The sequence below is a fragment of the Oryctolagus cuniculus genome, chromosome 8 (assembly GCF_964237555.1).
Source record: "Oryctolagus cuniculus chromosome 8, mOryCun1.1, whole genome shotgun sequence".
Taxonomy (NCBI): Eukaryota; Metazoa; Chordata; class Mammalia; order Lagomorpha; family Leporidae; genus Oryctolagus; species Oryctolagus cuniculus.
Genome location: NC_091439.1, coordinates 55407566 through 55433608, shown reverse-complemented (window position 1 = coordinate 55433608; position 26043 = coordinate 55407566). Strand labels below are relative to the sequence as shown.

Genomic DNA, 26043 nt, shown 5'->3' with positions numbered 1-26043 from the left:
CAAGAGTTTAGGGGGATGCTGCAAAATACCACAATAAATAAAGCATATACCTTACAAAGGTGAGCTAATTTCCTATTTTTCTAGTAGGCAATATCATCTTTAACCTTCACGTAAAGGATTAGAAAAACACAGATTTTCAACCAGATTTTAGCGATGTTTCATTCAACCTACCAGTACTTGTTGGATTGGTGGCGGACACACTCAGCGATCCTGTGTGGTTCCGGGTGAGACTGTCATTGGTTGGCGGAAGGCCTGAAGGTGACCATGATGACGTGTTGTATCCTGACAGACTTTGCTGCTGGTGGTGCTGCTGTGATGGTGGAGGTGGAAGCGGTAATGGATGGCCGATAGCTGTGTTTTGACCAGAAAATGGATGATCTTTAACTGGCCTGACAGTTGGAGCATTTGGAGAGGTAAACATTTGCCCATATGGGTCACCCGCAGGCAACGAGGGGTATGAAACACTAGGATACGCTGCATTAGAAACAGCTGACGTAGCATAATGACCACAAGTAGAGGGAAATCCCTGAGAAGCAATGGAGGAGTTGGCAGAGTACGTGGCTGGACTACTGTAGTGATTCACAAAAGAAGAATATGGCTGGGAGGCACTCGTATGTAAATGGGATGCCGATGATGCAGCACCTTGGAAGGATCCTGGAGTGGATCCCACAAGATGAGGGGCAGGAGGACCCCTGCCATATATCTGCTGTGCTCCTGCTTGTTGGTTCGCCGTGCTGGGAGGCATCACATTTTGGGTTGGTACTGCATAGAGACCAGAGTAGTAATCATCACACTGGCTATCCAATGGCAATGAGGTCATTTTCCCAGGTCCTTGAGAGTAATGTCCTGAGGAAGCAATATAGTTTTGATGATGCAATCCATACCCAGAAGGAACCTGCATTTGACTTTGTGCTGGACCTGGAAAAGACAAGTATTTACAGAGATGAGTCAAGGAATGTTTAAGCATAGTTCCCACACAATTGTTAACCAATTAATTTCCTTTTCCATAATCCCAAATTATCACAAAAGATATACACTGTAATAAATCCAGACGGCCCCCATTCATCTTCACCTCTTGATAGTCATCCCCTCGTGCAGTCATGCTTCACAATATAACAGGACTGGTCTGTGTGACCAAGACCAAGAGCACACAGCAGAGGTGGTGATATATAACTCTTTTTAAAGATTTATTTATTTATTTGAAAAAGTTTCACACAGAGAGAAGGAGAGGCAGAGAGAGAGAGAGGTCTTCCATCCACTGGTTCACTCCCCAGTTGGCCGCAACTTTCAAGATTGCTCCAGTTTTAAACTCTGGCTCTTTCTCTCAGATCACTCAGTATGGCAGAAGCAAACCGCCAAGCTGTCATCAGCACTACGGAGAGACCTATCCAGTGAGAAACGGAGTAGACTTACAGGTAGATCATTCATAATGGTCTTGTGATGACTACAGTCCAGCTACCACCTTGACTATAATCTTTGGGCAAGAACCAGAGATGTTCTGAAGTTTATGTCCCTAAAAAACTACGAGATAGGGGCAGACGTTGTTGCACAGCAGGTTAAGCCACCATTTGAAACACCCATATACTCTATCGCGCTGCCAGTTTGAGCCCTGGCAACTCCACTTACTACCCAGCATCCTGAGAAGCGGTGGATGATGGCCCAAGTACTTGGGTTTCCACTACACATGTGGGTTGTTGGAGACCTGCATGGAGTTCTGACTCCTGGATTCTGGCCTTGGCTATTGTGGCCATTTGGGAATTGATCTAGTTCATTCCTCACCTCCCCAAATAAACAAATCTTTAAACACACATACACACACACACAGACAAATATCTGTTGTTTTGAATTGGTACATTTGGGGCTATTTTGTTAATATAGCAATAGATAACTACTCTACTTGGCATAAAAGGAGTGCAAACCTTTTTTGTCACATTGTTTCCTAACTATAAAAGCAGCAATGTACTCACTGTAGAAAACCGAAAGTTCAAGCAATGATGATTATAAAGTAAAATTCCCTGCTTTCTGGTAGCCGAAATCCTACTTCCCAGATGTAGCCACAGTTAATGGTTTCTTGTGTATCCTTTATAATCATATACAGATGGATGTATGTATAAGCATTTATTTAACATTTATTTTCTTTCTCAAACATACAAACAGAATCATATGACAATTCTGCAACACTATACACACACACACACACACACACACACACACACACATATACGTGTGGTGTTTCTGTGACCCATATGGGAGACCTGGATTGAGCTCCTGGCTCCTGGCTTTGACCTGGCTGAGCCCAGCCACTGAGAGAGTATTTGAAGAGTGAAACAGCAGATGGGAGCTGGGTCTCTCTACCTCTCAAATAAATACAAGATTAAAAACAAAAACTCACACGAGTCTTTCAGATTCACTGACACAAATAAAACAAAGGAAGTGTTACTGTTTTCTTTGCCACAATAATGTATAAAAATATTTCCTTTATAAAAGACTTAGAATAAAGCTTGCGTTTCTTGAATATTTTCAATTTATGCAAAATAATGTCATGGAAACTTCATTTTTGCTCATGCAATACATATTCTATAACCAATATAAAGACAGCTTACAATCAAGCTATGAGAAAAAAGTCATATCCACACTTCTATAATTCCAAATATACAGAGTAACAAAATTTAGACACTAGGCTTATGATTTACTTTTCTTATGGGTTACTTTACATGATCAATTTCATCTGAAAGAATTTGTTTAGGGGCCTACACATTATTGCACAATGGGTTAAGCTACCACCTGCATGCCAGCATCCCATATGGGCATCAGTTCGAGTCCTGGCTGCTCCACTACCAATCCAGCTCCCTGCTAATGGGCCTGTGAACGCAGCAGGAGACAGCCCAAGTCCTTGGGCCCCGGCAACCCACATGAGAGAACTGGACGGTGTTCCAGGCACCTGGCTTCACCTAGGCCTGACTGTTGTGGCCATCTGGGGGGTGAACCAATGGATGGAAGAGACACACCCCCTCTCCTCCGCCCCAGTAAACTGTCTTTAAAACAGTCATATAAATCAGAGTTTCGGCTGGAGTTCCAGTTTTCCATTTCTTTTTTCTTTTTTTTTGATCCCCAGGAATACTTTCATTTATTTTATTCGCTGTTATTGTTTTCCCCAAAGAAAACTTGTATTTAAGGAATGCAAACTTCATGAGTTTCATAAGTACAACTTTAGGAAGACAGTGATTCTTCCCACCACACCTGCCCTCCCACCCACTCTCCCACCCTTCTACCTCCTCCCTCTCCAATTCCCAGTCCCATTCTCCATTCAGATTCATTTTCAATTAACTTTGTACAGAAGACCAACTTTATACTAAGTAAAGAGTTCACCAATTTCCAAAAAAAAAGTTCCACAAGGGCAGTTCAAAGTCATTGCATCTCAAAGTTAATTTCACTTTTTTTAGAAACTTAATTAGCTTTATTTTTTAATAATTATTTTTTATTTATTTGAAAGAGTTACAGAGAGAGGTAGAGCCAGGGAGAAAGAGAGGTCTTCCATTCCGCTGGTGTACTCCCCAAAAGACCACAACAGCCAGAGCTGAGCCAGGAGCCAGATGCTTCCTCCGGGGCTCCCACACAAGTGCAGGGGCCCAAGGACTTGGGCCATTTTCTACTGCTTCCCCAGGCCATAGCAGAGAGTTAGATCGGAGGACAAGCAGCCGGGACTCGAACCGGCGCCCATATGGGATGCCTGTGCTGCCGGCTGGGGCATTAACCTGCTGCACCACAGTGCCAGCCCCATTAACTTAATTAACTTTAAAGAAGCACACAAGAATGATACATCTTTTGTGAGCACTTAGACATAACTGTCACTATGAGACATAAGAACTTCCTCTCTCAATACGTTAAAAAAAAGTAAGTCCTTGAGAATAAGGTTTATCATTAATTAAGATAGCACCTAAGAAAACAAGCAATGGAGTTGGACACTTAGGCATAACTAAAACTTATGAGACATAAGAATATCCTCCACTTGATACACTAAAATGAAATAAATCTTTGAGAACAAATTTTACTGTTAACTCAAAATACAACTCTTTAGCTACTCTACTTCTGACCCAGCTTCCTGCTCATGAACCTGGGAAGGCAGGGGAAGATAGTCCAACTACTTAGGCCCTTGCCACCCACGTGGGAGACCAGAAAGGTACAGACTTGGCTGTTGCAGCCATGTGGGGAGTGAACAGCACATGGGGGTCTCTCCTCTTTGTCTCTGTCTCTCTGTAACACTGCCTTTCAAATAATTGTTTAAAAAGAGAGAGAGAAAGAATTTGCTAGCTTTCACTAACGTCTCAGAAAACTTTTCTCTGAAGGGAGGAGAGAACTCCACTTTGCTTATGGCCTGTCTAATTACTGACGGAGTTTGTCGATTCAAAAGGCTTCCATAGCCTTAGCAGCTCAGGTCAAGGGCCTCAGGTGATCAATAAGAGTGTCAATTGTTAAATCAACAACAGGAGTCACTGTGCACTTTTCTTACTCCCCATGTAGGACCTCTGTCCTTCCTGAGTTGTACTATGGGAATTAACTACAAAACTTGCTCTCAAACTGTACTTTATACTTTGTGTGTCTGTGTGAGGGCAAATTGTAGAAATCTTTACTTAGTATAGAATTGGTTTTTCTGTATATAAATTAATTAAAGATGAATCTTAAAGAAGAATGGGATGGGAGAGGGAGTAGGAGGAGGGACGGGAGTGGGGGTGAGAGGGCGGGTATGGGGCAAAGAACCGCTCTAATCCTAAAGCTGTGCCTATGAAATTTGTATTCATTAAATAAAAGCTTTCTTAAACACAAACACACACACAAAAAAGAATTACCCACCAGATGAAGTCTATTACTTGCCAGTCCAAAGAAAAAGATAATATATACCAGGAACTCAGAAAACTCAAACCCCACCCCACCAAAGGTAGTTAGGAAATGGAATGCAATCCAAGCAGCTAGGAAATAGGCACAGTACCTGATTAGACAATTGTGAAAAGAATACAAATAACCAACAGCCATATGAAAAAATATTCACCGTCACTAGACATCAGGAAAGTACCAATCAAAATCACAATAGGATATCACCACACTCCTGTTAGAACAGTTATTACTGGGGCTGGCACTGTGGCATAGTAAGTAGGTTAAGCCTCCACCTACAGTGCCAGCATCCTATATGGGCAACGGTTCGAGTCCTGGCTGCTCCACTTCTGATCCAACTCCCTGCTGATGCACCTGGGAGAGCAGCAGAGAGAACAGCCTAAGTGTTTGGGTCCCTGCAACCACATGGGAGATCCAGAAGAAGCTCCTACTCCTGGCTTCAGCCTGGCCCAGCCGGGGCTGTTGTGGCCATTTGGGGAGTGAACCAGCAGATGGAAGATCTCTCTCTGTCCCTCTCTCTGTAACTCAAATATACAAAATCTTAAAACAATTAAGAGAAAAAGATATAGAACAGCAGTTCTCAAAGCTTACTATACAGAAGCCTGTCCCTACCAGAGATTCTTCAGAGGATCCATTAGTAAAAACTATTTTATTTTATTTTATTTTATATTATTTTATTATTGTTTGTATTCGACAGGCAGAGTCAAGATAATGAGAGAGAGAGACAGAGAGAAAAGTCTTCGTTCTGCTGGTTCACCCCCAAAATGGCTGCTATGACAGGCACTGCGCTGATCTGAAGCCAGGAACCAGGTGCTTCCTCCTGGTCATCCACGTGGGTGCAGGCGCCCAAGCACTTGGGCCATCCTCCACTGCCCTCCCGGGCCACAGCAGAGAGCTGGACTGGAAGAGGAGCAACCAGAACTAGAACCCGTGCTCACATGGGAGCCGGAGCTGCAGGCAGAGGATTAACCAAGTGAGCCACAGCGCAGGCCCCCAGTAAAAACTGCTGTAATCACAGCACTCAGATTGTATTTGCCTTCTTTGCTATGCTGATGCTTGCACTAATAGCACAACAGCAATCATGGGTAAAATGCTGGCCCTGTGGCACAAACTAAAGCAGTGGCATAAAAACATCTTAGTAATTACTACACTCTTCACTACAATGCACTCACAGGAAAAAAGCAAATTTCATTTAAGAATGTTCTAAGTAATACCAATGAGGGAGGTAACTGGCCCACTGGCTGAGATGTTCATACCCCACATCAGGGTACCTGGGTTCATCTCTCAGCTCTGGTTTCTGCTAGGGTAGACTCTGGGGGGAACAGCAGTGGTTACTGTCACCCACATGGGGAACCTGTACTGAGTTATTGACCCCCATGTTGTGGGCTTTTAGGTAGCGAACCACCAGAAGAGACTTCTGAGTTCTCCATGTCTCTGAAGCAAATAAATTGATAAATTTATTTGTTTTAGTAAATTTAAACTGTGGAATTTTTTTTTTAAGATTTATTTATTTGAAAGTCAGAGTTACACAGAGGGAGGAGAGGCATAGAGAGGTAGAGAAGTCTTCCATCCACTGGTTCACTCCCCAGTTGGCCACAACAGCCAGAGCTGCGCCCATCTGAAGCAGGGAGGAGCCAGGAGCTTCCTCCAGGTCTTCCCATATGGGTGCAGAGGCCCAAGGATTCAGGCCATCTAGTACTGCTTTCCCATGCCATAGCAGAGAGCTGGATCAGAAGTGGAGCTGCCAGGACTCGAAGTGGCACCCACTACATCACAGATCTGGCCCCAGGAATTTATTTTTAAAATTCTGTGATGAAAATGGGAATAAGGGGCCAGCACCGTGGCACACTAGGTTAATCCTCTGCCTGCAGTGCTGGCATCCCATGTGGGTGCTGGTTCTAGTTCTGGTTGCTCCTCTTCCAGTCCAGCTCTCTGCTGTGGCCTGGGATAGCAGAAGATGGCCCAAGTGCCTGGGCCCCTGCACGCACATGGGAGACCAGGAAGAAGCACCTGTCTCCTGGCTTCGGTTCGGTGCAGCAGCTCCGGCCGTTGTGGCCATCTGGGGAGTGAACCAACAGAAGGAAGACCTTTCTCTCTGTCTCTCTGTCTCTCTCTTATATCTGTAACTCTGTCAAATAAATAAATAAAATCTTAAAAAGAAAAAATGGGAATAAAAATAAAGCACTTTGTATCCTGAAGTGTGAGGGTAATAATCATGAGGAAGAGTACTTGTTTAACTTAGCTTTTTCATGAACAAAAATATCAGCAAAAGAATAAAGCAGTTTATTAAAATATACAGGGGCTGGGGCTGTGGTGTAGGAGGTAAAGCCAATGCCTGCAGTGCCAGCATCCAATATGGGTGCCAGTTTGAGTCCTGGCTGCTCCACTTCCAATCCAGCTCTCTGCTATGGCCTGGGAAAGCAGCAGAAGATGGCCCAAGTCCTTGGGCCCTGCAGTCATGTGGGAGACCTGGAAGAAGCTCCAGGCTCCTGGCTTCAGACTGGCGCAGCTTTGGCAGTTGTGCCCATCTGGGGAGTGAACCAGCAAATAGAAGACCTCTCTCTCTCTCTCTCTCTCTCTCTCTGCCTCTATCTCTCTGTAACTCTGCCTTTCAAATAAGTACACAAAACGTGCACACACACACACACACACACACACCAGATAATGACCAAATGGAGTTCATCCCAGGAATCAAGCAGGTTGCAACATGTGAAATACATTTAATGTAACTCACCAAACTAACAGTTTTAAGATGATACATCAATGATATAAAAAACACATCAGATAAAACATTCAGTCATGATAAAAAAAAAAAAAGCTTCCCAATTAACTTGGAATAGAAGGAAATCCTAATCTAATAGGGAATGTCTACTACAAACGTGCAGGAAATATCATGCTTAATGTTAAGAGACAGGTTGTTTCTCTCCAAGATTAAGAAACATGTTCTCTTTCACCACTTCTATTCAACAATACACAGCACGTACTACATCAATGAGCCAAGAAAAAGAAATAAATAGCATACAGATTAGAAAGGAAGAAATAAAACTGTCTTTATTTGCAGAATGACATGTCTGTGTATGTAGAAAATCGCAACCCATGTTCAAGAAATGCCTGGAACTAATTGGTGAGTTTGTCAAGATCAAACACATAAGATCAACACAGAAGAGTTAACTGCATTTCTAAAGACCAGTAATGAACAACTAGGATATTTTTAAAACATTTTTTAAAATTAGACTATTTATGGGCCGGCGCCGCGGCTCACTAGGCTAATCCTCCACCTGCGGCGCCGGCACACCGGGTTCTAGTCCCGGTCGGGGCGCCGGATTCTGTCCCGGTTGCCCCTCTTCCAGGCCAGCTCTCTGCTGTGGCCCGGGAGTGCAGTGGAGGATGGCCCAAGTACTTGGGCCCTGCATCCCATGGGAGACCAGGAGAAGCACCTGGCTCCTGCCATCGGATCAGTGCGGTGCACTGGCCGCGGCGGCCATTGGAGGGTGAACCAACAACAAAAAGGAAGACCTTTCTCTCTCTCTCTCTCACTGTCTAACTCTGCCTGTCAAAAAAAAAAAAAAAAGACTATTTATAACAGTACAAAAAAAAGAAATACTTTAAATTATTTCAAATTTGGTCTTTAGATTCAATGCAATCACAATAAAAATATCAGCAGGTTTGTTGTAAATATCAGCCATCTGATTCTAAAATTTCTATGAAGGGGTGGATATTTGGCACAGTAGTTAAGACGTCACTTGGAACATCTGGATCCCATTTTAAAGCGCCTAGGTTTGTGTACCAGCTCCACCATTTCAACCTGCCTTTCTGCTAATGCAGACTCTGGGAGGCAGCAAGTGATAGCTCAAGTACTTGGGTACCTATCACATGGGAGATCAGGAATCTGTTCCAAGCTCCCTGGCTTCAGGGTGAGCCAACCCCAGCAGTTGTGGGCATTTGGGGAGTGATCCAGGGGATGAAAGAGCTCTCTTTGTCTCTCTGTAGCTCTCTCTACCACCCCCCTTCAAATAAAATGAAAATAATTTTTTTTAAAGATTTACTTATTTGAAAGCAGATCGGAAGTGGAGCAGCCAGGACTCAAACTAGCGCCCACATGGAACCCTGCCACTGAAGGCGGCACGCCCTTACCTGCTACCCCACAGTGCTGATCCCGAAAATAAATTTTAAAAAACTAAATTTCTATGAAAATATAAGAAATACTTAAAACAACAACAACCACAAACCCAAGTAGTTGGATCCCTGTTACCCATGTAGGACACCTGGATTAAGTTCCTAGCTCCCAGCTTTGGTTCATTACGGTTCCAGCCATTGGATAAATTTAGAAAAAGTGAACTAGTGAATAGTAGCATATTTTCTCTGTGTCTGCCTCTATACCTTTTAAATAAATAAATATTTTTAAAAGACATTTTAAAAAACTGAAAAAGAACAAGTTAAAGAGAAAACTAATTTTACCCAATTTGAAACTTCCTTTATATGTTACAATAACCAGGAAATGTGGTACTAGTGAAAGGACAGACACATAAGAGAACGTAAAAGGCCATCAAAAATATGGTAAAACAATTCTTCTTAAGATGTATTTTATTAATTTGAAAGAGTTACAGAGAGAGGTAGAGACAGAAAGAGAGAGGTCTTCCATCTGCTGGTTCACTCCCCCAAATGGCCGCAATGGCCAAAACTGGACCAATCTGAAGCTAGAAGCCAGGAGGTTCTTCAGGGTCTCCCATATGGACACAGGGGCCCAAGGACTTGGGCCGCCATCTGCTGCTTTCCTAGGCACATTAGCTGAGGGCTGGATCGGGAAATGGAGCAGCTGGGACTCGAACCGGCGCCCCCATGGGATGCCATTGTTGCAGGCCAGGGCTTTAACCCACCACACCACAGCACTGGCCCCAAGAAAACAATTTTTTGACAAAGGTGCCAAGGTAATACAACTGAGGGAAGGTAAATCTTTTCAACAAATGGTGCTGACTGGTTAGTTATATGCTGCTCCACTCCCACTCAAAATCAGAGAGAGAAAGAAAAGGAACCACAGTAACTATCTCAGACAAAAATGAAGTCAGAATAAGTGACAGGTCTAAATGTAAAATTATAAAACTTCCAGGACAGAGGCCAGCTTTGTGGCATAGCAGGGCTAAGATGCTGCCTCCAATGCTGGAATCCCATATGGGTGCCAGTTTGAGACTTAGCTGCTCCACTTCCAATCCAGCTGCCTTGTAATGTGACCCGGAAAGCAGTGGAGCATGGCTCAAGTGTTTGGGCTCCTGCATCCAAGTAGGAGACCCAGAAGAAGCTCCAGGCTCCTGGCTTCGGCCTGGCCCAGCTCCGGCTGTTGCAGCCCTTTAGGGAGACAACCAACAGCAATGGAAGATTCTCTCTCTCTCTCTCCCTCTCTCTCTCTCTCTCTCTCCAGCTCTGCCTTTCAAATAAATAAGAAATAAATCTTTTTAAAAAATACAAAAAACAGTCAAGAACAATTGTTTGCAAATCATATATCCTACAAAGGACTTGAGTTCACAATATAGAAAAAACTCCTAAAATCCAACAATCAGAAAAGAGACAATGCAACTAAAAATGGATGAAATATCTAAAAGGATAATCACTAAAAATATATGAATGGCTGGAAAGAGCAAAGTTGCCCATCATTAGCTATTAGAGAAATGCTAATTAAAATCACAATGAGGTGTCTCTATTTGTCTCTTAGAATGAGTACGACAACAAAACATATGAAAATATCAAATGATGGCAAACATGGTACAACAGGAACTCTCATTTATTGGCGAAGAAATGCAAATAGAAAAGCTACCTTATAAACCTGGTTGGCAATCTTATAAAATGAAGTATACATTTATCATGTGACCCAACATTCTCACTCTTAGGTGTTTATCTGAGCTGAAAACCATACAAAAATTGGTTCATCAATGTTTATGGCAACTTTGTTCATAACCACCAAGATGTCTGACAACAGAGGAATGGCCCAACAATCCTGCTACATGCTTAGAACACTACTGAGCAGTAAAAATGAAGAAACTACTACTGATGCATGGATGAAGATAGCCAACCGAAAGAAGCAACATTCAAATGCTACATATTGTATAGCTCCATTTATATGACATTCTGATTATCACAGATATTAAACAGAACAATGGTTGCCAAGGGCTGGTGAAGAGGAGAGGCACCAACTATAAGAGGACCACAAGACACTTTATATGATAATGGAATTGGATCTAATATTGTGGTGGTGGATGTATGGTCACATGCATTTGGGAAACCTATAGAGCTGTAGTCTATAGAAAATGACTGCAAATTTTCCTAAAAACAAGATGTTGAGAAAACCCAGAATGGAACACAGACAGACAACTCAGCCTAGTTCACAAATATAAGATAACCTAACAGAAGGATACAAATGCAAATGGAAAAACACATGAACAATTACAGGTAAGTTTATCTACATGGGTTAGACCTACGAGTACTTCCTGGCTCTGGCCACAAGAGCCTAGAGGCAGTGACGCATCAGTGGCAATGATCATTGTAGTGCTCAGTTCTTAATTCCTGAATACCATGCCCAATCCAAAGGAATCTGGGATTGGTGACAAAGGGTCAATTCGAATGCTGGAATAGGACAAGTATAAGACAAAGTACCTCAGCCGGTGCCACAGCTCAATAGGCTAATCCTCCACCTGTGGCACTGGCACCCCAGGTTCTAGTCCCGGTTGGGGCTCCGGTCCTGTCCCGGTTGCTCCTCTTCCAGCCCAGATCTCTGCTGTGGCCCGGGAAGGCAGTGGAGGATGGCCCAAGTCCTTGGGCCCTGCACCCGCATGGGAGACCAGGAGAAGCACCTGGCTCCTGGCTTCGGATCAGCGCGGTGCGCCGGCCGCAGTGGCCATTGTGGGGTGAACAAATGGAAAAAAGGAAGACCTTTCTCCCTGTCTCTCTCTCTCTCTCTCACTGTCCACTCTGCCTGGCAAAAAAAAAAAAAAAAAAAAGACAAAGTACTCTGTAATCTAACTGTAGCAGGATTCCTGTACTGAGACAAGACACCAAGGCCTCTTAACAGGAAGCAATCTTTTATTATGCTGGCATAAGGTCCAGGTAGAATTTCTTATCCAAAATCCTGAGCCCCAAAGAACGGTTTTCCCTTATGATTTTAGCTTGCTTGTCTCCCTTATATGGTCACCTGCATACATTTGATTGGATATTCTAATGTTACATGGAAGCCACAGGATTGATACAATAAGGCACAACTGTGAATCAATGTTCTGTACTAACAAGCAGACCCTAAAATGGTTACACATAAGCTGATAAGGACTACAGCTGAAGCACTCCTAGACAAGCAGATAACAACCACATTTCATTCCCAGGACAGCTGCCTCCCTTTTTCTTCTTCTAACCTTAGGAAGGCCTCTACAACAACTTTAATCACATCAGTTAGAAACACGTTTAATTAAAAGACTGAGGACTCTGCCACATCAGAAAGTAAGGGGTGGGGCCAGCGCTATGGTGTAGCAGGTAAAGCTTCTGCCTGCAGTGCTGGCATCCCATATGGACACTGGATCAAGTCCCGGCTGCTCCACTTCCGAGCCAGCTCTCTGCTATGGCCTGGGAAAACAGTGGAAGATGGCTGAAGTCCTTGGGCCCCTGCACCCATGTGGGAGACCTGGAAGAAGTTCCTGGCTCCTGGCTTCAGATGGCACAGCTCCAGCCATTGCAGCCATCTGGGGAGTGAACCAGCAGATGTATCTCTCAGATCTCTCTCTGCCTCTGCCTCTCTGGAACTATGCCTTTCAAATAAATAAATAAATCTTTAAAAAAAAGGGGGAGTGGGGACCCAATTTAAAAAAAAAAAAAGGATGAGGATGAAGGGACACAGCAGCCAATATGAAAATGCCCAATGGCAAAGTTGAAATAATATAGGGAACAAAAATAAGTAACAATAGTATTGGAGTATAACCCAAAGAATAAGATAAAAATTTGCTGTGAGTTCATAATATAAGAAAATGATAAAAGTTTAAAACAGGATTAACAGAGGCCAGCACTGTGATACAGCAGGTTAAGCTGCTATTTGTGACACCAGCATCTGCCTGTTAGGGTGTAGATTCATAGTCCCAGTTGCTGGGCTTCCAATACAGCTTCTTACTAACGGGCACTGGGAAGGCAAGTCAGATGGCCCAAGTACTTGGGTCCCTGTCATCCATGTAGGAAAGAAGGATGGAATGCCTGGCTCCTGCTTTGGCCTGACCCAAGCCTAGCTATTGTGGCCATTTCAGAAGTGAACCCATAGATGGAAGATGGCTCTTTCTGTGTCTCTCCCTCTCTCTTTGATGTTCTGTCTTGCAAAAATAAATAAATAAATAAATCTCAAAATAAAATGGGAGCGGGGCCCGCACTGTAGCACAATGGGTTAAGCTGCCACTTGCAATGTTAGGCATACCATATGCCATCAGTTCCTATCCTAGCCACACCACTTCTGACCCAGCTTCCTGCTAATGTGCTCAGGAAAGCAGTGGAGCATGGTCCACGTCTTTCAGCCCCTGCATCTGCATGAGACCCAGAGGAAGTTTCAGGCTTCTGGCTTCAGCATGGCCCAGCCACAGCTCTTTTTTTTTTTTTTTTTTAATTTATTTATTTATTTGAAAGTCAGAGTTACACAGAGAGAGGAGAGGCAGAGAGAGAGAGAGAGAGAGAGAGAGAGAGAGAGAGAGAGAGGTCTTCCATCCGATGGTTTACTCCCCAGTTGGTTGCAATGGCCGGAACTGGGCTGATCCGAAGCCAGGAGCCAGAGGCTTCCTCCAGGTCTCCCACACGGGTGCAGGGGCCCAAGGACTTGGGCCATCTTCCACTGCTTTCCCAGGCCATAGCAGAGAGCTGGATCAGAAGTGGAGCAGCCGGGCCTCGAACTGGCGCGCATGTGGAATGCTGGCACTTCAGGCCAGGGCGTTAACCCACTATGCCAAGCAACAGCCCCAGCCACAGCTCTTGTGGCCTTTTCAGGAGTAAACCAGTGGATGGAAGATTTCTTTCTCTCTGTAACTTTGTCTTTCAAATAAATAAAATGTTTTTAAAAATAAAATGGGAGATGAAATCCACACTTTTTGCAGCAAAGTAATCTTTTAATTCCATTTTTCCACTAATTTTTTGAGGTCCCTTGTACTTTCCACCCCCACCAGGGTCCACTAGGTCCCTTGTACTTTTAAGGACTTTGTGATCACACTGAGCTTTACTGGATAAGCAAGGACACACTGCCAGTTTTCAAGTCCTCCAATTAACCATTTACAACTTTAATTCTCTTTTGCCATGTAGCCTAACCTATTCATAGGATCCTGAGATTAGAACGTGGACCTGTATTTTAAAAGCCCTGTTAAAGAATTTGAGTTTTGGGGGCCAGAGTCATGGCGTAGCAAGTTAAGCAGCCACCTGTATCACTGGCATCCCATGTGGGTGACGAAGGGGTGAGTCCCAGCTACTCCACTTCCGATCTAGCTCCCTGGTAATGCGCCTGGGAAAGCAGTGGAGGATAGCCCAAGAGCTTGGGTTCCTGCATCCATGTGGGAGACTTGGAGGAGCCCCTTAGTTCCTGGCTTCAGCCTGGTCCAGCCCTTGCCATTGTGGCCATTTGGGGAGTGAAGCAGAAGGTCAGCGGATGGAAGATTTACGCTCCCCCCACCCCGCCCATCTCGCTCTCCTCTCTATCTCTGCCTTTCAGATAAACAAATAAATCTTTAAAAAATATATTCTGAGTTTTTCCTGATGGCAAGAAAACTGTTAGAAGGCTTTTAAACAAGGAAGTAACATTATCACATTTACCTTTTAGGGAAAGCACTCTGGATATGTTTGGTGTAGTCATTTGTCTAAAAAATTATGTCATCCCAACAATTCAGTAAGTCATTTCCCACAATTTTTCTACTGATGCTTTACAAGCTGTTTTGCAATAATTTCAGATTTATGAACATGTTACAAAACTAACACAGAAAGGGCAACACCCTAAACTCAGCTTCCTCTCATGTTAACAACTTACAAATGCAAGGTATATTTATCAAAATAAAAAAAGTAATACTGATGAAATACAGCTTGCTAAACTACACAGTTTATTCATCAATTTTCCAATGATGTCTTTTTTCTGTTCCAGAACCAAATTCATGACATCATGGTGCATTTAGCTGTCATATCTCCTTCCAAGGACTCCATTAGCAGAAAGCTGGAACTGGGAGTGGAGGTGGGACTCAAATCCAGGCCTTCTGACACTGGATGTGGATATCCTAAGTAACATCTTTTTTTTTTTTTTTTTTTTTTAAGATTTATTTATTTATTTGAAAGTCAGAGTTACGCAGAGAGAGAAGGAGAGGCAGAGAGAGAGTCTTACATCCGTTGGTTCACTTCCCAGTTGGCCACAAAGGCAAGAGCTATGACAATCCAAAGCCAGGAGCCAGGAGCAGGTGCAGGGGCCCAAGGACTTGGGCCATCCTTTACTGCTTTCTCAGGCCATAGCAGACAGTTGGATCAGAAGTGGAGCAGCCGGGACTTGAACCAGCGCCCACTGGGATGCCGGCACTGCAGGCAGCAGCTTTACCCGCAATGCCACAGCGCCGGCCCCTATCCTAAGTAATACCTTAATTGCTGTATCAAATGATAATTCCTGGATTTGTTTTTTAATGATCTTGACAATTTGATATGTACTTTAGACAGTCCCTCACTTTGGCTTTGCTTTGCATTCTCATAATTAAGACTTGAGTAGGTAGGGGCTGGCGCTGTGGTGCAGCGGGTTAACGCCCTCACCTGAAGCGCTGGCATCCCATATGGATGCCGGTTCCAATCCCAGCTGCTCCTCTTCCAATCCAGCTCTCTGCTATGGCCTGGGATAGCAGTAGAGGATGACCCAAGCCCTTGGGTCAGCGCAGCTCCAGCCATTGCAGCCATCTGGGGAGTGAACCATCCTCCCCAGACCTCTCTCTCTCTCTGCCTCTCCTCTCTCTGTGTAACTCTGGCTTTCAAATAAATAAATAAATCTTTAAAAAAAAATACTTGAACAGGAATTTTTAGGAAGAATACCATAACGGTCAGATGCATTCTTTCTTTAAAAAAAAAAAAAAAACAGATATTTATTTTGAAAGCTAGAGTTACAGAGAGAAAGTGAGAGACAAAGAGATAGATCTTCCATCCACTGATTCACTCCCCAGAGGGCCACAATGGCCAGAGCTGGGCCAATCCTAAACCAGGAGCTTCATCTGGGTCTCCCACATGTGTACAGGGGCCCAAACCCTTGTGCTATATTCTACTGCTTTTCCCAGACCATTAGCAGGGAGCTGGATTGGAAGCAGAGCAGCTAGAAGAACCAGCATCCATATGGGACACCACTGTCACAGGGAGGTGGCCTTACCAACTATGCCAGCCCCATTCAGGTACTTACTGCAACATATCAGGGATTACATAATACTGACATTTTAAATTCTTGGATGTGTTAACCTTGGGCATTTGGTTAAGGGATTCTCTCAATCAGCTCTGGCTGTTATGACAAAATACTATACCTTGGGGGAGTAAATAACAAATAATTATTTTCACACCATTGTGAAGGTTGGAAGGCCACTAATTCCATCATGATAGTTCTCCCACACTCCAAGACATAATGGAAGCCTAACTGCCTCCCAGTCACTCCACCTGTGAATGCCATCAAGTTAGGTGTGAAAGCTTCATTATAAGAATTCTGAGGGTACACAAACATTCATTTTACCAGGTTCTGGGATCCTAGCCTTTGCAGCCATCTGGGAAGTAAACCAGCAGATGGCAGATCTCTATCTCTCCCAAACTCCACTTTTTAAATTAAAAAAAAAAAATTTTTTTTTAAGTAGCCATCACTATAAAAAGGTTACATCACTGTCTACATATACCCTTACCACACTACATTTTTTCTACCTTGTTTTTCACCTCTGAATCTTCAAATAGGCTCTTCCCTCTACCTGGAACTTTCCAAAATTCCCTCCTCCCTGCTCACTTGATTTTTTTTCACTTTGGCATTTTATACTTTTTACTCGGTAATAATTCCAATATAAGAACTGCATCCACAGCAAAACGTAATTCAAAATCTACAGCATTTCATTTTAAGTTATTCTGATACTGCTGCTTTTTTTGTTAATCTTACCAAGTGTATTAGTCTCCTACCGCTACTGTAATAAATTATAATAAACAAACTGGCTTAATACAACAAAATGCATTCTTTTATAATTCTGGATGCCAAAAGTCCAAAATCAGCTTCACTGGGCTAAAGTTGAGGTGTCACGGGACAAGGATCGTTGTTTGGAGACACTGAGAAAAGAATCCTGTTTTGGTTTTTCATTTTTCTAGGGGCCGCCTGCATTCCTTGGCTAGTGGTCCCTTCATCTACCCTTTTTTTTTTTTTTTTTTTTTGGACAGGCAGAGTTAGACAGTAAGAGAGAGAGAGAGAGAGAGAGAGAGAGAAAGGTCTTCCTTCCATTGGTTTACCCCTCAAATGACCGCCACGGGCGCTGCGCCTATCCAAAGCCAGGAGCCAGGTGCTTCCTCCCGGTCTCCCATGCGGGTGCAGGGCCCAGGCACCTGGGCCATCCTCCACTGCCTTCCCGGGCCAGAGCAGAGAGCTGGACTGGAAGAGGAGCGAGGAGCAACCGGGACAGAATCCGGCACCCCGACCGGGACCAGAACCCAGGGTACTGGGACCAGAACCCGGGGTGCCGGCACCGCAGGCGGAGGATTAGTCAAGTGAGTCGCGGCGCCAGCCCCTTCATCTACCTTTAAAACATAGCACTCCAACCTTGCTCTGTCATCACATTACCTTCTTTGCTGGCTCTGACTCCTCTTCTCTATCTGTACTAAGAACAACTATATTACTTAGTAGGACACCCAGATCCAGGACAATCTCCCTATCCCAAGACCCCTAATCAAAACTGCAAAGGTTTTCAGGGATCAGAACACGGACCTATGTCGGTGGCCCCACACTCAGTCTATCATATCAGGTGTAAAAAGGGCAAATTTTCATACTACTATATCAAGATTCCTGCTTCACAAAAAGCAATTTAAAATTTCCACTACTCTAAGGTGCACCTCTATTTCAGAGGTAAAAAATGTGGGAAAAGGTATCTTAGAATCAATGAAATAGTTATTATACTCAAATAGTCTTACAAAGTACCTTACAAAAGAATCAATCAAGTGCCTGCACTGTGGCACAGTGAGTTAACACCTTGGCCTGAAGCGCCAGCATCCCATATGGGCGCCTGTTCAAGTCCCAGCTGTTCCACTTCCGATCCAGCTCTCTGCTATGGCCTGGGAAAGCAGTGGAAGATGGCCCAAGTCCTTGGGCCTCTGCACTTGCATGGGAGTGAGCCACAGAGCCAGCCTGAAAGAATTTTTATATTTTTACCAAGTTTGTAACACTGTCCTTCAGAAAAATAAAATGAATCTTTAAAAAATAAAAGGAAAAGGATTGTTCTAACACATTACCTACTTGTTGGTACCAATCTAAACAGAAATAAACAAGATATTTCAACAAATAGTTTATATGCCTTTTAGTAGAACTGCTTAGCTGGTCAGCCTCTGATTTTCTATAAGTATCTATGCTCTCTTCACCCAAGACCAAATAATCACAAGATCTATCCCAAGAGTATACCCACCTCAGTGACATAATCTCTTTTTAAAGACTAGCTTCTAACCAAAGGAAAACTGATTCTCTCCCTACTTTAAGCAAACCTGACATGAAAATGAAAATTTACAAAATAAGTATTTCATGGAACATTTAGTCACTGTACAAAAAGAAAATTATAGGATCTCTTTAACATAAATCAGTTTCTTTAGGGTACATGAAAATTCACTTCAAAAATTTTCAAAACCTTCTGACTTCTTTATTCCATGTTTATATCCCTCTAATTCATGATATGTGCAGGCAAAGTAGTTTTTAAATACTCCATTCCACACAACCTTCAGTGGTTTTTCTTTGGTTCAAATGAAATCCAAACTTCTTAGGATAATGTTTAAGAATCTCTTTCAACAACTGCAATTACCTCTAATAACTATGCTTTCATTACTGTCTCTCATGTACCCTTGAAAGTACATTTCTTAAATTCCTTGCCTTTGAGTCATACATTCTTTTCTGACCATACAAAGTCTGCCCATCACTTTAGATACAACTAAACTTCCTCCTGGCCTCATCCCATAAGTTTTCCCTATTACAACTTAGAACCTGACCACTAGCTAATAAGCAAGGCATTATTTTACTACTCCATCCCACTTTTTCACAGCTCCTATGACAGGTGGCTTTCAGCCTACAACTTCAGAAATTTTGAAACCAATGAAACCCACCTACTCAAAAGGCAGCTAGCCAAGGTAGACAGTCTATTAGCAGAAACCATCCAAGAGTGGATTTGTTGTGTGAGTGCTGGGGGGTAGGAGGGAGCGATGCTGGAAAGTGGGGGAAAAATAGAAAAGACTAAAATACTAATTGGATCTTAAATACAAGAAGGGGTAGGAGGAAGCTGGCCACAGATTCTGTCAGTGACCAGTTTCAAAAAGCAATACTAACTATGAAGCCAAGTTCACTTAATCAACTGAGTGCCTCTTGCATGCTGTTACTGGGAACAAGGTCAAGAAAATTGACATGGTCTCTGCCATTCTCCTGAAGGAAATGAAATAAAGAGAAGTCTCACTGCTAAGCACCTACTAGGACCAGGTACTTTTATTATTTATTTTATTTAACTTATACAAGTTTCATGTATTTCATATATACAGATTAAGGAACACAGTGATACTTCCCACCCTACCCTCCCTCCTACCCATACTCCAACCATTCTTCCTCTTCCCTCTCCCATTCCCACTCTTAATTTTTACGAAGATCTACTTTCAGTTTACTTAATCATCGTAAAGTTAACCCTACACTAAGGAAAAGACTTCAACAAACAGTATGAAGAGAAAAAAAAACGGGGGCCAGCACTGTGGTGTAGCAGTTAAAATCACCGCCTGCAGTGCTGGCATCCCATAAGGGCGCTGGTTCAAGTCCTGGCTGCCCCACTTCAGATCCAGCTCTCTGCTATGGCCTGGGAAAGCAGCAGAAGACAGCTAAAGTCCTTGGGCCCCTGCACCCGTTTGGGAGACCGGGAAGAAGATCCTGGCTCCTGGCTTCGGATCTGCATAGCTCCAGCCGTTGCGGCGATCTGGGGACTGAACCATCAGGTGGAAGACCTCTCTCTCTCTCTGCCTCTGCCTCTCTGTAACTCTGCCTTTCAAATAAATAAATAAATCTTTAAAAAACAAACAAAAGCAGCAACAATAAAACACTGTTCCTCAACAAAAGAGACAAGGGCTGTAAACAATCACTGAATCTCAAAATATATTACATTTTAGATACTCTATTAGTTACCTTGGATCAGGGAAAACATATGGTTATCTGTCTTTTGGGGACTGGTTTATTTCACTATGTATAGTGAAATGTATATATGTATATATGTATTTATTTCACTATGTATAACCACAACCAGTTTTTTTGTTTGTTTCTGATTTCTCTATCACAATTTCCTTTGGAAAAACAAATCTACTTTAAAATATGTGTTAACCATTTCCAAAGGAAAAAACTTTTCTTTCACTCTGCACAGCACTCTGTGATCAGGAGAGGCGGTTAAGAGGAAGGCTCCACATCAAGCAGTGCAGCAGTGGACACCAGTCCTCAGATTCAACCCTGACAGGGCCTGAAGTCAGGGCCTAACGGGTAAAGGTTCCTCCCCCAAGACTGCCTCCTACGGCAGCTGCCAATCACAAACAGTAGGCTGTCATCCCTACTTCTAACCAGTTGGCTACAACCTGGGGTTCCTTCCACCCCTCCTTGAATTTTACTACTTTGCTAAGATATTACAAAAGCTAAGGAGAAGCAGCCTTATGAAAGGTGCACAGAGCAAGGTATGGGTGGGGGACACCAGCCCCCTTCTCAGCAGGTCCACCTGGTCAGCAACCCAGACACTCATCAAATCTTATTGTTTAGGCCGGCCCTGCAGCTCAATAGGCTAATCCTCCGCCTGCGGCGCCGGCACCCTGAGTTCTAGTCCCAGTCCGGGCGCCGGATTCTGTCCCGGTTGCTCCTCTTCCAGTCCAGCTCTCTGCTGTGGCCCGGGAGGGCAGTGGAGGATGGCCCAAGTGCTTGGGCCCTGCACCCACATGGGAGACCAAGAGAAGCACCTGGCTCCTGGCTTCGGATCAGCACAGTGCGCCAGCTGCAGCGCACTGGCCGCAGCAGCCATTGGGGAGTGAACCAACAGAAAAGGAAGACCTCTCTCTCTGTCTCTCTCTCTCACTGTCCACTCTGCCTGTCAAAAAAAAAAAAAAAATCTTATTGTTTAAAGAATTCTTACAGGGGCCTGCATCTCATATCTAAGCTGTTCCATTCCCGATCTAGCTCCCTGCTGATGTACCTGAGAAAGCACTGTGAAATGGCCCAAATGTTTGGGCCCCTGCCACCTACATGGGAGACCCCAACGGAGTTCCAGGCTCCTGGCTTCAGGCTGGCTCAGTTCTGGCCATTCCAGCTATTTGTGGAGTGAACCACTGAGTGGAAGATCAACTCTGCCTTTCAAACAAACAAATCTTTAAAGAGAGACAAAGAGACAGAGAGAGAGAGAAAGTTCTTATAGAGCTCAGTCTCTAGTCCTCTACCCTTCCTGGAGGTCAGCAGATGAACACTCTTAAGTTCCAACCCTCAGACTAACGCTGTGGCATAGAAGGTTAAGCCACAGCCTTCAAGCCCCAGGTTTGAGTCCTGGCTGTTCCATTTCCTATCCAGCTCCCTATTAATGCGCCTAGGAAAGCAGTGGAAGATAGCCCAAGTCTTTGGGCCCCTGCACACACGTGAGAGACACAGAAGAAACTCCTGGCTTCAGCCAGGTTAAGCCTTGGTCACTGTGGCCATTTGGAGAGTGAACCGATGGATGTAAGTTCTCTGTCTCTTCTCTCTCTATAGCTCTGCCTTTCAAATAAGTAAATAAACCTTAAAAAAAAAAAAAAAAAAAAAAGGAAGGAAGGAAAGAAGGAAGAAAGAAAAGTAAAAAAAAAAAAAAAAAAAAAAAAAAAAAGAGTTCCAAAGCTCTAATCAACTCTTTTCTTGTGAACAACCTTATCCTGAGGCTATCTGAGGTGCCACTCTAAGTATCTTATTAACTTAAACTCAGGAGTGACCAAGGTGCTTATTATGAATAAGAAAAGACATTCCTATCACTGGGAAACTCCCTGGGTTTTAGGAGCTCTGTGACAGGGACTGGAAATGAAGACCCAATGTACTTCATATCTAACCACTCCATTGAGGTTAATCATCTCATTCTGTCTCCTGTGATGTTTTATTTGCATACTTTTGACTTACTTCTTTTTCAACATGTCTGGTATTCCACAGAAACATACTAAAACACAAACTAGTTTATGTAGAGTTAAAGAATAAATCGGGGGGCCAGTACTGTGGCATAGCGGGTCAAGCTGCCGCCTGCAGAGCCTGCATCCCATATGGGCATCGGTTCGAGTCCCGGCTGCTGCACTTCCGATCCAGCTCTCTGGTATGGCCTGGGAAAGCAATGGCTCCAGCCATTGTGGCCAACTGGGGAGTGAACCAGCGGATGTAAAACCTCTCTCTCTCTCTGTGCCTCTCCTTCTCTGTGTAACTCTGACTTTCAAATAAATTAAAAAAAAAAAAAAAAAGAATAAATTGAGGCCAAAGCTGTGGCTTAGCGGGTAAGGACACCGCCTGTGGTGCCAGCATCCCATATGGATTCTGGTTGGAGTCCCATCTGCTCCACTTCTGATCCAGCTCTCTGCTATGGCCTAGGAAAGCAGTAGAAGATGGAACAAGTACGTAGCCCCTGCACCCCCGTGGGAGACCCAGAAGCGGCTCCTGGCTTCGGGTTGGCACAGGTCCTGCTGTTGTGGCCATTTGGGGAGTGAACCAGCAAATGGAAGACCTCTTTTCTCTCCCTCTCTCTGCCTCTGCCTCTCTGTAACTCTGCCTTTCAAATAAATAAATAAATCTTAAAAAAAAATCAAAATCCAAATGAATGCTTAATCTTTATCTATAATGGATTTTTTGCCTAAGATTAACAAAATAAAAGCAGATTTGATCTGTTTTCTCTACTTATACTAATCCTTTCCACAGAAACAGAACAGAACCCCCTGACCCCAGCTCTTTATTCCAAATTCCACAGCATGACATGTAAAGGCCTCTGTGCAGCCTGGCCACTGGTAACTATTCTTTCAGCTTCAACACCTTGGCTTCCCCCCAACCCAGCATCCTTTACTCCTCTGGAGAGCTTTCAATTTCTAACATTTCTCCACTTTCACACTTCCACACTCTGCTGTTCATGCCTTAACCTCTGCCCAGAGACAGGACCTCCCTCCCACCCTTACCTCAAGGCCAGAAAGAAACGATTTGAATATCAACAAATACAGGTCAGGTAAGGACAGATGCAGGGGGAGTTTGTCTTACCTGCTACCCCAACCTTGAGTGCCCAACTGGGAATCACACAGAAATGTTGAAATGGTTATTGCAACACTAAAGGAAAGTAATGATTATACACAGAAGACAAGCGTTCATCTATGTTTACCATCAAAGCATTGATTTGTTCTTTACATCCTGACTACATTTGATTGAATAATATCCAGCATTGAGTGTCAATGAAATTTGTAAGGCTAAGATAAGTGTTTGCCACTTTAAAAAATGTTCACTAAGATGATAAAGCATACTCAGAAAATCAAGGAAAGACAATCTTGAATCACTGAAAAATGTTGTTTTACGACAGTCTGAGAGACTTGTGGCCCATTCCTAAATTATCTAAGTTCCATTACACACAAAGCTGTTTTAAAAACAAAACATAAGCCATTATATTAAGGTTACAAGAACAAAAACGGCTCACAGATATTTGTACAAATGTTCAGGATAGATGTATAACACCAACACTGTTCTTTCAAAACATGTCAGAGTGAACAACACTAGAATATAAAGCATATGATACTGACAAGCATGGCTGACCAAAGAGCATTAAGGCTAAACTGTCACTTCTGATTATGAAAAATTCAGCTTCTGATTCGCAGAATAAACAACAAACTTCATGCCTGAAAAGCATCAACTGTAAAATAGTCATCAGCAAATCAGATAACATAAACCAACCACTTAAAGAACTAGTTTCTCTTACCAATGCAGAATAGACTACTTCTCTAATTCAGACAAGAACTCTCCAATGTTCTCCTGTGACATCGTCGTCTACACAGACAGGCCCCCTCCCCCGACCCGTCTGGGCATATTCGGAATCCCAACATGAGGGAACGGATTTCCTAGAGGTCATTTCCAGCTGAAACTCTGCATATACCGAGGGCCCACGACCTTAGTGTGTAAGCAGCTTTCAAAGCTACTGCCGGTAGGAGGCCTCGCCTTAACGCAAGGCCAATCTCCGCACATCCTCCTATTTTTTGAAAGCAGAGTTGAGAAAAACAGCCAGATCTAAAGGTATTCGTTGAAATCCCTTTGACATCTGCTCCCTTTCCAACACTACAAGCAAACTCGAAAACCTCTGAGCAGCAGGCGCAGCAGCAAGCGCAGACCAGGAGGAGGAACTGGGTCAGGGTTACAGTTACACTTAGGGAGCGTGCTCACCCCCTTTTGTCTACAAACTTGAACGCAAACAGAACTTCCCTTCAAGGCCGCGAGCTCGCAGGGCCTCGGATCTCAGAGCCACATTCCCGCGACAGCAAGGACACAACCCACCTCGTTCCATGGCTGCACCAGCCTTCTCCACACCGTGCTCTGCGCGGCCTCGGCTCCTCGCCGCTACCTCAGCGAAAGGGTGGCTCGCTCAGGGCAACTCGCCACCCCTAGTCTGGACACCCCGAGAGGACACCCCAGGAGCGGGGGCTCCCGCTTTCCCTAAGGCCCCCAGTTGCCCCCAGCGCTTTCGGGCCTGGGGTCGTCTTACACAAACAGCCCTGGCCCAGGCTTTCCCAGGCCGCCCCAAGCCGGGGCGCCTCTGCCCCTGCGCCACCCATCACGCATTCCCTGCCCCCACCCCCGGCCAACCCGGACCCCGCGGCCTCCGCCCCGCGGCCTCCGGGACACCGACGCCTCTCCCGGACCGCCCCGCCCCGGCGCGGACGCGCAGGCCGCCCGGCAGGCACTAGGCCCCGCGCTTCGCCCGCCTCACCGTTTTGCTGGTGCGGCGCCAGGCTCGGGTCCGTGGGCGCCACGGCTCCTGAGGTGGCAGCTCCGCCGAACATGGGCGGGATCCGGGCGCTGGCAACCGGGTGAGGGGACCCGGCGGGGGCCGACATGACGGCGCTGCTGGCGGCGGCGGCTCCGCTCAGGGAGATGGGCGGAGGGAAGGGAAGGCGGGGCCGCAGAGATGAGAGGAAGAGGAAGGAACGCGCTCAGCGTCACCGAGGGAGTCACCCGGGACGGCGGCGGGAGTGCCCACGATCCAGCGCGGAGCTCGGCACCGCTGCTCCGCCCCCGCGCTACGGGGACCCAGAACAGTCCCGCGCCGCCTCTCGCCCTGCGTCCAGCGCCCCGTGCCCCTCCACGCGGACTCCACCTAAGGTCGCTCGCGGCACGCACTGGCCTCGCGCCGCCGCAGCGCCCCCTGCAGGCGGGTGCCGGGCGAGCCCAGGCCGGAGGCGGATCCACAGAACCGCGTCCAGCGGCCCGCCCCGTCCCCTCCCCGCCAGTTCCCCGGTGCAGGCAAGGCTGCCTTCGTTATGACAGGCAAGGCCTGGGCCTACCAGTGCGGGAAGTAGAGCAGCTGGAACTTGAACTGGCGCCCGTATGGGATGCCGGCACTGCAGGCAGCGTAGCGGTTTTACCCGCAGCGCTGGCACCTAGTCTCTAGTTTTTAAATAACACTTCAGGGGCCAGTGTTGTAACGTAGTGGTTTGAGCCATCATCCATCATGGTGGCATCCCATAAGGGCTCCGGTTCAAGTCCTGGCTACTCTACTTCTGGTCCAGCTCCCTGCTGATGCACCTGTGAAAGCTGTAGAAAATGGCCCAAGTATTTGGGCTCCTGCCACACATGTGGGAGACCCAGATGAAGTTTCTGGTTCCAGGATTCAGCCCAGCTCCAGCCATTTTGGCCATTTGGGGAGTGAATCAGGAGAAAGACGATCTCCCTCTCTCTCTTTC

General features: G+C 45.0%; 1 protein-coding gene across 7 annotated transcripts in view; it reads right to left on the bottom strand.

The window, feature by feature from the left end:
- The window catches only part of SEC24B (SEC24 homolog B, COPII coat complex component), a 97172-nt gene extending 71687 nt beyond the window's left edge, over window positions 1–25485 (bottom strand). For 3 of the 7 annotated variants that reach the window (XR_011378310.1, XM_051820097.2, XM_051820098.2), the window contains exons 1-2: window positions 25071–25455; window positions 172–918 (exon numbers count right to left, since the gene is read on the bottom strand). Coding sequence is in view for 6 of the 7 variants with exons in the window: in XM_051820097.2 (XP_051676057.2) it covers window positions 172–918; window positions 25071–25197 (874 nt within the window). In the remaining variant the exon portion in view is untranslated. Of the gene's footprint in view, window positions 1–171; window positions 919–24637; window positions 25000–25070 lie in introns of those variants that run through there. The other 4 variants (XM_051820101.2, XM_051820099.2, XM_070047763.1 and 1 more) reach the window with 4 other exon arrangements.
- Between the last annotated feature and the right edge of the window lie 558 nt (window positions 25486–26043).